The sequence below is a fragment of the Hetaerina americana genome, unplaced genomic scaffold (assembly GCF_022747635.1).
Source record: "Hetaerina americana unplaced genomic scaffold, ioHetAmer1.1.p SCAF_5, whole genome shotgun sequence".
In the NCBI taxonomy this organism is placed as follows: domain Eukaryota; kingdom Metazoa; phylum Arthropoda; class Insecta; order Odonata; family Calopterygidae; genus Hetaerina; species Hetaerina americana.
Window position 1 is genome coordinate 38,552,155 of NW_027287095.1, and position 14,598 is coordinate 38,566,752.

Here is a 14,598-nt window from a genome sequence, read left to right on the forward strand (position 1 = left end):
TCGCCGGGATTTAGGGTTAGAAATCCAGCAGTTTTGAATGAATTCGTTAATTCACAAGAAAAGAATGGAAATCATCTACTTGTGGGGTTGTTGAGTAAAGGTGGGGTAGCAAATCAAGTGACATAGCGGAGAGTATATTCTGAAATTCGATTATGGCGGTCACAGCTTCGTGGTTCAATAAAACATCGTTAGATAAGCCCATAATACTTTCTCTTCATATCATGAAATGGGACTCGTGTGAAATCATTAAATTGCGTTATTGTTCACCATAGTAATTTGCTTTTAGGGTAAACATTGAAAACGTTTTAGTTAAATCGCCAATAAAAATTTTAAGGGCCATGATATTTGGGTATATGCTATGTTTTTCTTCATAGAAAATAAGATAGGAATTTTTTAGCGAGGCTTTTGCAGGAGAGGGGTGAGGGAAGCCCTCTCGATCCCCCTGAATGCGCCAATGGGCTCGGACCAGTGCTTCCGAATACTTTCCCCACCTTATTATTACGTTACTTGCGTTCGAATTGGATTTGGCTGGTCCCACTCATTCATGTACGACCGTTAATCGTAGCATAAGGCTACAGCTAGTAGTCGACAGAACGTGAGAGAAAGCTGCACCAATTGTGAATCACCGTAGAGAAGATGAAGTGTACTAGAAGGGCGCTAAAGGGTAAGCAACCGACATTTGGGGTTATTTGTGCCATGGAGATAGGTAGTAAGTAGGGTTAGGGTGTTCTGGCAATGGGAGAGGGATGGGGAGAGAGGCGTCATCATTACCCTTACGTAACTTGTTAACGTAAGTCATCCTGAGGTCCGTACATCCCATTCGACAGACGGCGTACTACATCTGGTACCCCAGCAGGAATCGGTTTTCCTTTAAATATTCTTTTCTCGCCTTTGTTGCTGAAACTTGATATTCATTGATACGATTGAGGTAGTAATTGCAAATACATTTCACTCGGTGGAAGAAAATATTAGTGCACGTACTCATCCTTCAGAAGGTAATTTAAGGAAGCAGCTGTTACAAGTTCACACTTCAATGTTCGAGCAAAGAATTCTTCTGTTGAATAGCCCCTGTTTATTTAGCCTTTCTACCTCTTAGGCATTTAAAAATTCCATTGGGAATTCTATTTCATAGAAATAATGGATTGCACTTGACGCCCCTCAGTGTTTCACTTTATCAAGTTGTGCTGGACGAAGCGTCAGCGCTATGAAGACCTCATTTTCAAAACCTAACTTCAATTAAATTTCAACCCTTAAACTAGAAAGTAAATGGATCTTAAAAGTCGTTTCTTAATAAACAACGCAAATATGTTTATGGAGATGCGTAAAATATCGCCAATTCTATATAGAGTAGGTCGATTTTGTATACGTGTGACATGGTTCAATTTGTTATAAATTAATTCTTTCTTTAGACATTGGTCATCGATTTCAAATATACTTAATGAAATTTCAGCCTACAAGTGAAAAACACTAGTCCTGCGGGGAAAGAAAACATTCGTCTGGAACGGCAGAAAGGAAATATGGACACATTGTATCAGTAATTCCATCCATGGAGGCGGTGCCTACAGAAAATGAAACCAATGGATACTTAGGTAAGTCGACCCTTTTTATCATTCTTTTGAGTTTGGGTGTGATTTAGTTTGTTGGGGAAGCAATAGCTTGCAGCAGGCTAATGAATTGAATGAATGAACGGAATTAATAAGTGATGATAGTGATAATTGCTGTGGATGCCTCCATGGCATTCGGAAAGTGAGGCAGTACTTCTCAGAAACTGAAGGCTATTTCGTGCCCAAATGGACTCCTGGAACACTTCTAAACCATAATTTGTTGTTGTACACGTATTTCATCCGTTAGCCATTTCATACCGCCCAAAATTCATATTCTTACCGCTACTCTTGCTCACTTTCCGAATTCTTACTTCTGTATCAATTTTCAAATTCTCAACATCTTTCTAGTGTCTGTAATTTTTCATTCTTCGAAATTGCTTCTTTCCTTATTTAATTGTATTTTTGAGTTTCAGCAAATTTCCTCTGTTCTTCTGTCCCATCTAATTCTATTCTCCTTTTTTCTCTCGAGGAATTCCACTTTATCTATCCTCCAATGGCATATTGCGAAACCCTCCAATTTGATCTCATCATTAAAATTCGCGAAATCCAAGTAGCTGAACCATGCAATTTTTTTGCTCCATTAGAAAGTCTTTGTGAGATATTTTTTCTCCCCATTTATTATGACTTAGCTGCCTTACCCTTAATTTGTTTCGCCTTTTCTTTATTGTTCGTGGGCGTTTCGCCTATTAATACCCTTAGTCTTTAGCACAATAATACAATAAATATGTTTCGACAGAAAATGTCAACAGCCAAATAAACCCCTAGATGCTCTACTTTGACTAAGTGTACGCATTTTCGTATAATCTATTTTGGTCTGTTTAGTAGCCCATATCGTAGAGCATATCCTAGAGAGCAGTAAATCATTGATTCATTAGTATTAGTAGTAGTTTTGAGGGGAGGCGACCGACAGCTGAGGTCATTTGCGCCATAGGGGATGGATAGGAAAGGATGAAGGGTGGAGAGAAACCCGGCGTCGGCATTAGCCTACTCTTTACGAAAGGCGCCAAGGGGTCCGCAGTTTAACGTCCCATCCGACGGACGGCGTACTCACTCAAAGTGCCCTCCACAAAGCACCTCAAGTAGGGATCGAGATACCTCTGAAAAATAATATTACCTTTTTAATATATGCTTGTTTTATTACAAATTCCTTAAGTTTGGTTATTGGGGTAGTGAACGGTGTCACTGTATGATATAGTTGAGTATGAAACTACTCAATTGTTTTTTATTAGGTAAAATATTTATGAACTCCGGATAAAATTTTACATTAGGTTTAAGGCAACAAAGTTTTGAATAGAGATTTTGCGTACTAAAACCTAATCCATTGACTTACTGTAAAACGTTTTGCTAGAGTTGTATTTAGACGCATATAATGTTAAGGCCAATATTAATATTCCGAACGTCATTCAAGGGGAAATTTTAGAAAAGGTGCATTAATAATTAATATTTGATGCATATAAAGTTATTATCGGCTCTTCAGCACCATATGTGTAAGAGATCTAAAAAGTCGAACTTGCCAGCCCAAAAAACTTTTGGATGGTTGATTTGGATGGCAGCAGGTATTGACAAGACGGGATCGTTGATATTGACCAGTGTTTATTCAGATGGGTCCCACTATGTGCCGTTTACAAAGGTAAAAGCAAAAATATAACTATTCTTTTAACATTTTAAATGCAAAATTGGCAATTTAATTTCATCGGTACACATAACTGCAGATGGAATTATCTGGTAAAATTTCCACCAAGTCCTCAGATTTGAGACGTAAATATTGATTTAAAATTACATTTACAAGTCATAATTTATTCGTAAGACGACCCTTCACACTCTGCGATGAGATCCTTCGGGATTACGTTAGCAGTGACTTCAATGAATCTCTTCAAGCTACAAATCTGTCGGCTTTGGCAACCTGGTATCGCTACTGGAACAGCTGGCTGGTCGGGCCCAGGTCGGTAGAGGACCTGTTGGTAAAATAAATCGTTAAACTTCTGGACAGGAATAGTACTTTCAAACTCAAACTGTTTCCTTACGGTCCTTGAGCCAAAGGTAACTTTCGAGTGTGATTTTGTTTGAAGCATTTTACGACTCGAAGTTTCTCTTGCGTTGAAACGAGCACTTTTAAGAGTAAAGATGTGTTTTCAGCACCGCTTATGAAGACGCTCGCTTCAACGCAAGGGAATGATCAAACCACAAAATACTCCACATGCATGCATACGCGTACTCTCCTCCCTTATAAAGCCACATTAGTTCAAGTTCAACTCACTTACGTAAATTTAATTATATTATAATAAACATGTGGGTCGCGGTAGTCCAGGGGTAGAGCGTAGGACTTACGGACCAGAGAGCCCAGGTTCAATTCCCGGGCAAACCTCTCTGGGCAAACCTCAGGTCCACGCTATGTGACTGTATGATTTGCAATATTTTTACCAGGTCTTCTGGGGAAAACATAAACGACACAGGAGAAGGAACTGGCACCCCTACCCTGATGCGTGAATTTAACATGCCGTATAGGAGGGCTTAGAACTGGATGAACTCTGCCATCACCTACCTAACCGACATCCGGGCAGAATACTCCGTGTATGTTTTTTATTATAAGCATACGCTATGTTAGAAAAATATAATAAAAACTAAATGCATTAATAGTCATTATGCAATGCATAGAGCATAAGAACTCGGGGAATCAACATCATAACCTGAGGTCTCAGATTTTTCATTATAATGTAAATCTATTAGCCACAATTGAAAAAGCATTTGTATTGATGGCGTATTTGCGATCGTACGCTTCACTTAATGGATTGTGATATTTTGAACAAAATTAATTATTTCAAGGTGTATTTGTACTTGAATTGTGTATACTATTTCACTAGAAAGATTACACATTAAAATCTCATTTCTGTTAAATGTCAATGAAATGGGCGCATTTGATATTTATCCCATTGGACATTCCAGTGATACTTGAGGAAGCGAAAAAAAACTGCATTCCACTTACCCGAACGATGTAAGAATCTTGGTGTTGAAAGAGTTCGAAGAGAATAGCAGCGGTGTATCCCGGTTGCTTCTTAGGTGGTGTACCCAAAGCCGCTAAGACATCGTAAACATTCTTGCCATGAGCAGAGTAAGCGTACATCTTGAGAGCTTCTTTTCCTTCCGTTATATTCGTCATAGTGGAAATGACTCTCTTCAGGAGGGGCCCTTTAAGAAAATATTAACGTCATGTTCAGTCTCAGCTATCGGTTTCGCAACTCACCATCGCCCTAAAGACTCATAACTCTCGTCTTGAGGAATTTAGGGAACACATTATCAGATCGTTTCTCGAACATTAATTTCAAATTGAATCCTGGTTGTAGTAATTCTGGGCCTAACGTCTTCGACCACTCAACTCCACCCTCACAAAATATATTTTCTTAATAATTGGGATGAAACGTATTATTAAAATTAAAAGTTTCAAGATATGGTTGTGACTCTGCGGTTTGGACTCAAATTTCGTGGGACGATATGGTGGGAACACACGTAAACTCACTCACGTAAACATACAATTTTGCGGCTATTACTTGTGTTATTTTCGGCATACTCATAAGCTGTCGAATCGACAAACATTGTTATATTTATGTGAACATATATTTATTTAATTTGAAGCGGAGAAAGTCCGATCGCAGGGAGGCGGTGATTTCTTAGTACGTAGACTTGGGATTGCGGCGGACAAGGCCACGACGGACGTAACTTCTTCGTCCACCAAGGTTTTATCAGATCGCCCTTGCAGTTGCGCAGAGCATAATAGTGGTATGAGTCACGTACGATTCGCGAGCACTCGAAGATGACCAACAGAACCCCTTGCTTGTCAGACCCATGTTTATATAGTATATACGATTTTGGGAGAGTGCCCTTAGTCCCCTGACGTGCGTGGCCTGCCGGGGCCGCTGGCAGGAGCTCGAGCTCCCCTAGTGGGCGTCTTGTGGATCAATGACACTCATCGGTCACTGATCGAACTCTCGTAGGAGATAAAAAAATGGGATGAAAATGGATTTCCAAAGCAACGACAATTCCAATCACTACTAAGGATTTTTCAAAATATTTTATAAATTTTTTTGCTTCCGACGATCGTAGCAACCCATGCATTTCTTGAGTCTGGATGAGCCTTTTTTTGGAGACAAAGTCCTCTGGAGTCAAACCACCAGACTTTAAACAACAACCACGCTCGACGTGGGTCTCGAACTCGCCACCTTTGAGTCATGGTCGCTAATTCAACACTTATTGCGCAATGGCCATGAGATGATCTTCTACAATTTATTCATTCCTAATGAAAATTTCACCGAGGCCCAACTTATTTTCGACAAATAAATTAAAGTCATGCAAAATTTCATCTTTGTTAACAATTATTTAAGCATATGATAGCAGCATATCATTTTCGTTCATTCTGTAACTACCTCAGTATTGTGGAAGTTATACTACATACGGAAGTACACCACACGATTTCTCGGTATCTAAGTCTTATTTAACCAATCCGCATTCTTCACTTCATTATCACGACCAGCTAGTTGCATCAATTTGGGTCGTAGGAGGAAATTAAAAAAAAAATGGTATCAAATTTCAAATGATTCCGCACTGATCCGGATATTAATATTGTTATCACACAAATATGCATGCTTCAATATTCCGTTTCTAATAAAAACATTAAAAGTAGGTTTCGGAGATTTAAAAGTAGAAGTGATTCTATTAGTATTTCAAAGTTTAAAAATATGGTACAGTAATCCAGGAAAACATCGTATTGATTTGAAATTGAATTAAATGAGCCTGCTAATTATGTTATGAGTCAAGAAACTGAGTGGTTAGTTAATAAGACCAGGTAATGAAATGGCAATGCGTCTTTTTTGTCCTTGTTTTGAGAAAGATTGAAATATATATGGAACTGGAAAATGTAGAAATGGATGCAAAAATACCCCTCCAACTTCATATTTATCTCCGTACGGCACGGAAATAACAGTATTTATAAAGGGTAAGGGAAAGGATAAGCGGGTGAATGTGGTACATACCTCCAGTTAAGCGCTTAAGTTCCTCCGTCGTGGTTCCTTCCTTGTAGTACTCTGTGATGAACGACTGGAGCGGTTGAGGATATAATTTCTCAGCCCAGGCTGGAATTTTGCCTTTTTTAAGTTTCTTATTGGAAGAGGAAGGGAGAAAAGAAATCATGGCAAGAATTATAATCAATCACAGATAGTTAAGGATGGAAGACATCTCCCTAACCTTAAAATTGATGTGTAGAGAGGAGACTTTTGATGAGCAACATCAAAATGGATTGTATCGAAAAAGTTAAAATCGAGTAGCTTTATTTCCATGGTTCACTAGTGGCACTAAGATTTATCTTTAATTAAGTATCGGAGGTACACTTTAGAACTTTATTGCCTTTGGAAATTATTTATTTAAAGTACGAAGTCACAAATAGTTTTTAGGAGTAATATCGAGTTTCAAATCATAATTAAAATTTAGAAAAATAGGCGTAATTTCAATTACGTAAAATTGTAAGTAAAAATATTTTTGGATTATTTTTAAATATTAGTTTAGATATTAATTTTTATCTAGAGCGAAACTTATCTTCGCTAAAAGTTAGTCAAGAAATCAATGTCAGCAAAGAAGCAATCAAGAAGTTTTTCAATTATGCTATGTTCTTCACGATAATGAGATTTTCTTTTTGAATGTAGGGAACTCCCGTTTTCTAGTTCTTACCTCAATACCCAATGTGTCGTAAAGCCAGTTGATACGCGTAGGATACGTCAGTACTTCATATCCGGAGTGTTCCTCTGCGTACGCGAATAATTCGTAGTTTTGATCCTTGATTGTTTGGAAGCGTTTGTCTCTGTACATGGTCACCAATTCATGAGCTCTTGGGCAGTACTGACCGAATATCTGTTGATTGGAAATTTGTGAATAAAGCAATACACTCTGAGGAAAGTGGATTTGAAAGATTGTCAACCAACAACCATGAATTGGGTCGAGTGATGCGATGACTACGCACATTACAACATAAACCACAGAACCAACCTATGGTCTAATGGTCCTAATAGGTGGTGATGGAGTTCACTTCGTCCACCATATTAAGGTGAGGGCTAAGAACGCCTGAACCTAAACATTATTATTAAAACGAACTATTATTTTTAAGTGGCTTCATTCATGTATTTTATCTACTTGGTGAGGTTGAATTAGTTCGGTTTATTCGATTAAGTATCATTGGGTGACTTTTATAAAATAAACTAACTCCATGCATCATGGGATCTTCAACTCTAAAATTTGCGGTCAAGCTAATAACATTTTTCCAGATTGTAATACATATCTTATTTACAGAAGTAATTTCCAAATGAGGTTATAGAGAGTAATGCTCTCTTAATCTTTTTCCGTATTTAAAACGTGAAATAAAACTTGGAAATCGGCTCCAAACGAGATAAATTTCATCCACAATGTCGATAAAAACCAGATTCTTTAAACGATATTACGATGGAGTGAAAGTAGCTTTCACAACGCTTTTGGAATTTGGGTAACTAATAATTAAAGCACAGTAGATTTAACATTAGGCTGAAATGATCGGTAAAATTTAGACTGAACAGATTTACTCCTGAAGTTCAATGGAATCGTTGGTCAAGTTAAATTTGCCAAACGGATCGGAAGAATGTAATGAGGGAACTATTTTCTGTAGAAAATAGATTTTTTCTAACCAAAATACGTTATGAAGACAGGTTGTTGGTCTTGAAACCTAATTAGATCCCGCTAAACTCTTTCTTTCCCATTGCCCTTAACTTTCAATTAGTGCTTGTATCCATTGCCAAACACAACTCTGCACCGTATATTGTTGGCTTTCACTAAATTTTCTGGTGCTCCCAATGGGCCACCGTCGCTGTCTTCGATACTGAGCAATGGCTGGCATATCGGGTGCCTCGAAAATCCCACCGCTTAGGCATATTATAGAATACCACACATTTTCAGGAAACGTAATCTGGATTTTCCGTCGGAAATCCTAGTATCCTAATGTGGTGCGGTTATCGAACCCTTTAGGTGATCATGGGATTTACGATTTCCCCAATATCCAGTTCGGTACTCCATTTTGTGAACAGTTGGAAGGAATCTGGCAGGTATGTATACTTTGATGGTGATATGGACAATAAATAATTTGAGTAATGTTTCAGCTCTCAGGTATTATCGCGAAATCAAAACCTCATTTAGATACCTCCATCACCCATTTTCGCATTATAAACGACTGACATTCCTACCCCATAAGATGACCTAACGTCCCTCTCTATGAGTTTTCGATGAAAATACTTGTTCCACGGTAGTATCTAGGCGTACACTAGCGGAAAAATTAATTAAAAACTAAATTTTGCCAGAAATTCCTTTTTTCACGGGGCCAATATGCTGTTCTAAATTTACATGATCAGTTTAACAGAATAGGACGGCGAGGGATGTGTACTTGTCTGAAATGTAGAAATATCCTGTCTAGCAGCAACTAGTATAGAGCTATGTGACTGGTATTAATTATGCCCTGCCGTTCTGTTTGAAAAATACATGTGATAAACATATAGTATGTATAGTATAGCTCTTGTGTTAATGTTACGGCTAGATTGTTGAGTAATATTTAAATTTATTATAGCTAATGATTTTATAATAAATATTTCATCAGAATTCATGCTTATGCAGATACTGGGAAAAACCAGTTTCAGTAAAGCATTATGCGACTTAGGCATAGCGTCGCAATCCTATCGCTTGAGGTCACATAGGACATTTTAGCCCCATTCTGAGCCAGCAGGTACAGCGTGCTCAGTTTAGGTGATCATGGCTAAAATTCAGTCCTTTGCAGCAAGAGAAATACCTGCCTCACCGTGTCATATTTGTTGTCTGCAATGACATTTACGGGGACCGCTGTCCATTGGATGTCTGGATCGTTGATCCCTTTGCCGCGCGGAGGGTGCCAGAGGCCTGCGTTGTTCGCCATGGCGCTCATTATCGATCTGTCCTTGTCCGTGCTCACGACTTGGTAGTCCTTTAGGTTGTACTCGAGGGGCAAAAGGCCATAGCCCTTCGGGCCGTACATCGCCTTCAGCGCTTGACCGAACCGCTCGTGTTGCTTCATGCCAGTCTGAAATCAAGTGCAAACGGATAAGGACTGCGGATTCTAAGTTCTCGTCGACGTACACAAATATGCATTGGCGTAGCTTTCACCAAATATTTTGGAATTGCTGACTTCAGATTCCGCTGGCAGTGTAGGCACGTCGTCACATCGATGAGTGTCCCGCGATTGATTTGGAAGTGTTTTCGAAAAATAATATTTCGTGTATTGAAAAATTATTGTTCTCTAGAACGGTGCCTGGGTTGTCACTTTATGAACGTGGGATTCGCCCATCAGTTGACTAAGGAAAAATATTCAATAGTTTTCACACGGATTCCAATTGAAAAAAGGTTCACAATTTCGGCGTTGGGTGACCGTATCAAACAGTTCGATACATTGCAGTCGTCTCATGTAATGCTTAAGAGAAAAGTCGGAGTGCTGGTGGTTGGAGTGACTCCACTGTTTCGAACGGCTTGATATACCACAATATATCCTCTCGAACAGTATATGGAAAAATCATGTAAGAGGAAAGAGCTGGGTACTTTATGGAAAAAATGTGAACATATCACAGAAGGAATATCGAAAGCCGCAAAAGAAACTATAGGAATAGTAAAGTAAGATTTGGTGCTTTCCCGGCGTATCTGCTTGATGAAGTTTTCTCGGGTCTTCCCCCTGACCCCTGACCCGGTGGAAGACCCGAGAAAACTTCATCAATATAGGAATAGTAAATTGGAAAAGGACAAGGATACCATTGATTACGATCTCGGTCATTAAAAACATATACAAGTGAAGGAAATGGAAGAATATAAACATCGAGTTAGGTGGAGAGAAGTATAACAAGTTAAATAATAAACAGAGGTGCCAAACAAATAGGGCGAAACAAGCGTGGTGGAACACACAGCGCGAGGATATGGAAAATTTACAGGGAAAGGGTGACATTGGTGCATAAATAAGGAAGATAAAATTATTTTCAGGGAGTAAAAAGGAAAAATCGTTGCAAGCAATCAAAGATAAGTCAGAAAAAATATTAGTCGAACCAAAAAAGATCCAAGAGAGGCAAAAGGAATATATTAAAGAACTCTATGGTAAAGGCATTCGGCCAGTAAGGTTGGGCAGAGAAAGAGAGAATGACGTTGATGAGGATAGTTTAGACCCAGGCTTACTCGATGCCATAATAGAAAGAGTGTTTATAGAGCAGAAATCAAATCAGGCCTCGGGGCTTGACAATTACTGCGGAGCTACATAAAAGTTAAGAAAAGAATGGGAGGAAGAGATATTATGGACTAATTCGGAGCATTCATGAATGAGGGATTTGGTCAGTAGACTTTGTCTGATCTTTTTCAGTTCATATACCAAAAAAAGGGAAATGTAGCAATAGGTGAGGAATAGAAAACAATAAGATCATAAGCATGTATCTAAAATAGTTCTTCGAATCATCAATTAGAGGATGGAGAGCAGGGAAAATGAATACCGAGGGGATGATCAATTTGGGTTCAGGAAAGGGAGAGGCACGCGTGATGTCATGGAAATAATGAGGTCACTAATAGAGATGATGAACATAGAATAAAATCGGAATATATTAGCCTGTTTCATAGATTTCGAAAAGGCATTAGATGGATTGAATTGGGAAAAATTAGTGACTGTACTGCAGAAAATAGAGGAGTAGACTGGCGGGATAGGAAACATCCGCAATCAGTACATGTCACAGACTGGGCAGGTGCAAGTGGCAAATGGAGAGTCTGGATGGCGTTTTTTCGATCAGAAGTAGGCGAAGACCAATTGGACATTTCAAGTTTCAGCAGCTGACGCAAAAATAAAGTCAGATCAATGAAACTTGAACCACGTATACATAGAACATTAAGCATGCAATTCAATATGTAGTGAAATTTTTACATAATGAATTGTGTCAATGAAGATTTATGATCACTCTTTATTGAATATTGCTTGTAATTTTAGGTTACTGTAGAATTGTTACAAATACTTACAAGGGTCAGTTCACCCCATCCCTCTGGCCAGTGCTTTATGTCACTGAATTCACTCTTTCGATAAATAGATTTAGGATTCCGATCACCGTGCCTGAAAAGCTGTAAAGATTAGAGAGGCGAATAAGTTAAAAATATAGGCATTTTAATTGAAAAAAATGGTTTCATCATGCATAGCTTGTTCGATTTTTTTCCATTTTATTTTTTGGATAATTTAGTTTATCGCGTAAAAGATTTTGGCGAGTTACGTAAGAAACAAACTCGAAAGATCTAATACTAACAACTGAATCGTAAAGGAATAAACCAAATAAAGCATTCGAATTAAATATACCAAAAAGTAGTGAGGAATAAGACAATAACAGCAGCACATAAGGAAATATCGGAAACAAAAGAATTATACGTTATAGAACAATGACCGAAATTAACTGGACGGAGCGAATTAAAAATTAATGAGTAAAACGGAAAATAGCGGAGGGAAGATATTTGTTGTACACCCCGAGAAGGAAATTGTTGGACATATTCTAAGACACAGCGGGTTTCTGGAGTGATTAACGGAATTAATTATACCTGGAAAGATTTACAAAGCTCTGTGTTGGCAAAATTACGAAAAATGGATGATGGGGTAGTTAAATAAATTTTTTATCGTCTATGAATACTATATAGTTATAACATTGTATTTTGAATTCTTAACATATTTTACATTGGTTCTACCTTTTTATGCACTAATATCAGTTATCTTGATCATCAGATGATAACCTGAAACCATGGTTAATTTTTATTAAGACTACTAGGAATGAGTCGTTTTAACGACTCAAAATTAAACGGTTTCAAATTGAGTAGCTTCAGGCGTGATGTGGTGGAAGTCGAACATAATGAATAACTGATCGAGGCACTTTTCCACTTGATAATCAAGTTTTTCACTTAAATTATCTAGTGGAAAAGTGCTTCGATCAGTTATTCATTAAACGGTTTCGTCTTACAATTATTCTTTCAAGAGGTCAAGTGTTCCAAAATATATCTTCACATTTACTCACGCGGTCTAATTTAACCGAACTTAGGAAGGAGACCTATCTTTGAATCAGCAAGTAGACTTTGCGCTCATTATGTTAATGCATCTTGAGGAGTATAGGATCCCTAATCCATTTTGGAAAAATTAATGGCGAGTAAAACGTGATAATTTTTGAGGTCAAGTGTGATCACCAACGTCCGATTGTGTTTAAGTTTTTAGGGAATACATACCACACTGATCTGGACAAGTTTACTGCCGTGTGGCACATCCCCTCCGTAAATAGTAGGCGCACTTCTTGCAGGGGATAACCCGCATAAGACGAGGACAAGGGAGAGGCGTCCCACTTTTTGGCCAAATGTCAACATTTTCCTGTCTCGATAATGCATGGGAAACCTGGTTCGTTGCAGGCAGCAAATTCGAGTCTCGGAAGGCAGGGAGAAGAAAGAAGTGCGTCAATCAACTCGTTGACACCCAACATATTTCAGATCGGCACCCGTTCACGTGGTGTCCTTGCTGGAGAAGTAAATCACCGTTCCGCAATCGGTCGTTTTGGTGATAGGAAGCGTTCTTTCGAACCACGTATTTCGTGACGCTATGTTACACGTTCGTCACGTCCTATTGCTGGTTCAGCGATAATGCTCCTCGTGGCAATCATACGAATCCTTGATTTTTTACTGTCGGTGAGTTGACTGCAGAATCTTACCCAGTGGGGTGGGAATGGTTAAATGTTAAAAAGGATATTGAGGAAGGTCAAATGGCATCTCTCATTGCCAAAATGCAGTAGCACGTACTAAGTTCTATTTAATACCGAGAAGCCCGCTGGTCAAGTATGTCTATCCTAAATGGACGGGACAACTAACACTTAAGAGATGAACACATATATTTCGATTATTGAAATAGAAAGAAAAACTCGTACTTTTCCACAGATTTTATTATATATTTCGCAGATTATATTATATATATATATATATTTATATATATATTTATATATATATTTATATATATATATTTATTTCACAGATTATATTATATATTTTTATTATATATTTTTTATTATATTATATATAACATATATTTCGCCTTGAAAAACGCACATTAAGCGCCGTATTGCGGTCTACTACAGAAAAAAGACCAGCTTCATAGCTTGAGGTTACGTCATTAAGAGAAGTCAGGAAATGGCTAAAGCATATTTGTCAAGATGAGAGAAAACTATCTCGTAATAATGTGTTGGCAATAGACAGCACATCCAGCTGAGTTATTAAAAAAATAGCCATCTAGGGAGACAGTAGTCTCTCAAGAGCATGTGTACATCGAAAAACGCGAACAAGTTGAAAACTGAAAACTGGAATATCATGTGCGAGACCATGTCCAACGTCACGAGAGAGGGATAGCTAGGTAATCCCTAAACATGAGGGAACACAGCCACTTGCATGAGATTTAATTTTCCAGTGAAAACATTGGTAATGATGGTCCTATTCAGAAAAAATCCGTCAGAAATATTTCTATTTCCCAAGAGGGAAGTAATGATGGAGACACCATGTGTTACTTGGACAATAATTGCGGAGCGCATCGCAGAATCAGTGTTACAGGCTACAGTATATTATGAGAAAAATTCAAGTAGAAAACATCAATATAAAATTCTTTAATACCGTTACGGGGGGACATGATTTGGGGAAAGTGGATCAGTTTATTATCTTCATAATATTTTGGATAAGGAATGGGTGCAAAACTAAGGACGCACAAAAATAATTTCTTGAGAAAATAAGCATGCCAAAAAATGACAAGGATTCCAAGTTAAGGCGTAAAGGAAAGAATGTACTTGGATATTGAGTGCAGAGTTATGTGGTTCTAAGAACTAGTTTCTGAGGAGAGAAGAAGAAGTGTTAGTTAACTACTTAAAATGTCAGTATAAAGGGAGAA

General features: G+C 38.1%; 1 protein-coding gene across 1 annotated transcript; it reads right to left on the reverse strand.

Moving 5' to 3' along the window:
• Nucleotides 1-2,855: 2,855 nt before the first annotated feature.
• LOC139694052 (lysosomal acid phosphatase-like) lies at nt 2,856-13,088 on the reverse strand. The gene is made up of 7 exons (XM_071592468.1): nt 12,909-13,088; nt 11,673-11,771; nt 9,460-9,717; nt 7,320-7,499; nt 6,629-6,752; nt 4,588-4,790; nt 2,856-3,559 (listed from the first exon to the last, which is right to left on the reverse strand). The coding sequence occupies exons 1-7, from the start codon at nt 13,062-13,064 to the stop codon at nt 3,401-3,403; spliced, it is 1,179 nt and encodes a 392-aa protein (XP_071448569.1). The 5' UTR covers nt 13,065-13,088; the 3' UTR covers nt 2,856-3,400.
• Nucleotides 13,089-14,598: the final 1,510 nt, after the last annotated feature.